This window comes from Echiichthys vipera (assembly GCF_963691815.1).
Source record: "Echiichthys vipera genome assembly, chromosome: 12".
Taxonomy (NCBI): domain Eukaryota; kingdom Metazoa; phylum Chordata; class Actinopteri; order Perciformes; family Trachinidae; genus Echiichthys; species Echiichthys vipera.
The window spans coordinates 2,281,363-2,283,739 of record NC_139837.1 but is presented as its reverse complement, the minus strand read 5'-3'; the positions used below and the strand labels follow the sequence as shown (position 1 = coordinate 2,283,739).

General features: G+C 47.5%; 1 protein-coding gene across 1 annotated transcript in view; it reads left to right on the top strand.

Annotated features, from left to right (window-relative positions):
• The window catches only part of trappc12 (trafficking protein particle complex subunit 12), a 37,218-nt gene extending 36,653 nt beyond the window's left edge, over window positions 1-565 (top strand). Inside the window, exon 11 of the mRNA XM_083924484.1 lies at window positions 1-565. This exon is cut by the window's left edge and continues 185 nt beyond it. Within this exon, the coding sequence (XP_083780610.1) occupies window positions 1-58 (58 nt within the window). The 3' untranslated portion in view covers window positions 59-565.
• The last annotated feature ends 1,812 nt before the right edge of the window (window positions 566-2,377 follow it).

Sequence of the window (2,377 nt, the reverse complement as noted above, 5' to 3'; positions counted from 1 at the left end):
GGCCGTGGCCTGTCGAGAGGGGGACAGCTTCAACACGCAGTGCCTCAAACTGGTGTAAGAGGCGAGCACACACACCGCCGCGCTCTCATCCGGTGTGGCAGAGAAAGAAGAGAGTGATGACAGAAGAGTCCGTGGCTCGGTTACCAGGAAGCAAGTCGACGCAAGATCTTTCAGAGGTGCTTCGTTCCTCTTGGACGTGGGGAGCCCAGGTACACGTTACTCTACAGGTCGGTCTGCAGGGGGCGCCCCACTCCCACCCCCCTGGAGCCTGACAGTAATATTACACACATTTACTCACAGGGACAGAAACTACGGCCAGATTAAAGGAATAATTAGACATTTTGAGTTAGATGAGTAGATGGATACCACTCCCGTCTGTACAGTAAATATTAAGCTCAAGGGAAATGAAGTAAGTGAGTGTTCATAAAGGATAAGGGACGGCTTTGAGCAGCCTCCACCAGCTTTTTACCTCACTGTAGAGCAGGGGGGGGCAATTACGGTCCTGCAGAGCCTCTGTCCTGCATGTTTTAGGTTCCTCTCTGCTCTAACACACCTGAATCTAATGATCTGCTCGTTATCAAGCAGCTGAAGCTCGTCACAGGTTGATTATAGACTCAGGTGTGTTAGGGAAGTGAGGAACCTAAAACATGCAGGACAGGGGCCCTCCAGGACTCGAATTGCCCACCCCTGCTGTAGAGCATGGGTGTCAAAGTGATCCAGTAAAGGGTCGTGTGGCTGCAGGTTTTCATTCCAACCAATCAAAAACACACCTGGTCCAACAAATCAACTGTGTGAAGACAGTTCAGGTGATTGAGTAAGTCCAGTCAGGTGTGTTCTCGCTACACGACCCTTTACTGGATCACTTTGACACCCATGCAGTCGAGGCTCTTATTCATTTCTCATGGGCAGCAATATTGTGCTTTTCCACTGAATTATCTTCATGCTGCACAAACACACAGACTTACGTTGTAATGGCCCCCCGAAAGGAGTAAGAAAAGAAAAGATCCAGCGCGCAAATCCCTCTAAAGCCACTCGTGTTCATGTTTACAGGCTAGAGACATTCCTCTCTGCTTCCAGCGTTTGTGCTAAGCTAACCAGCTGCTAGCTGCTAGCTCTAGCTTAATAATACACACAGACATGAGAGCGGCATCTCATCGAAATCTCTGTAAAACAGCAAATAGACACAAAAGCGCGGGATCGAATCACAATAACGTATTTCCCACAATGTCAAACTATTCCTAAATAGATTCTCGTCACTCCAACGCAAAGGAATCCTCAAACGAAGCACCGTGAGGTTGAGAGACGGACCTCAGAACACGGATGAACGTTGCACTACACACCGAGCGTGGTTTTAAGGGAGTCACAGGCTCGTAAAGTGAGTCCTGACGTAGGCATTATCCTATTAAACCCCCACAGAGGCCCGAAGCTTCTCCCACTGTAACGCTGCATTCACAGTCAAAGACCACTCACTTCTAGTTTCCATGTTTATGAACCTGTGCAGTGAAACATAAGCCTTCAGTTTGCATCGCACCGTGTCCAAAAACTGTAAAATTTAAACGTGTACATATCAGAGAAGCTGTGTTTCCCCCGTGCTTGTATCCAAAATGATCGTCTTGTTAAGTCTTTTATTGATGGGTCTTTAATTATCACTGTTTACATATTGTGTTGATCATATTTATGTATATTAAATTTCGTTTTAACCTAAATAAAAATTATTTTAAATCAACTTACTCTCTGGTTTAATGGGAAGAAAATAAAAAAAGCAACGCAGCAACGCAGCAACGAGCAACGTCCTCACACCTCACATCGGACAATTTTCTCCCGGTACCAGGAGTGGGTGGGTCGATTAACTCTGTGTATTGGGAGCTGAACATCAACTCGGCAAACTCGGTGTCAGGATCCAGGTCCTGTCGGTCTCTTCCCTCTTCATTCTGTGTGAGTGTGTCTCCCTCTGTCTGTTTCTCCCTGCATGTGTCGTTCCCTGTGTGTTTTGTTGGTCCAGAGCAGGTCGGCGTGGTTCCACCCCGGCTGTATCCACTTCTGCTGGTCACCTCCTTTATGTATAAGAAGCCGGAGATGACACACATTCGGTGCCGGATCGTTGTTCTCATTTACGTGGTAACTTCTCGTCGGTCGGCTCCCGTTTCTCGTTCTATTGCATTTTCGACCCCAATGGACCAAGCGTTCTTTGTGACATTCGTAGTTTTCTAGTCCTGGTAAATGGAATATAAATGGTAACAGTGGGTCACATGTATCTGTATTTCTGTTTTCGGTGTATTGGCAGAACTGTACGCGTTACTCACAGAGGCCACGGTGTTGGGCCTCTGTTTAAGGGGGGAGGGGGTCGTCCTTCTCCTGTGTGGTTGGGGGGAGGCTT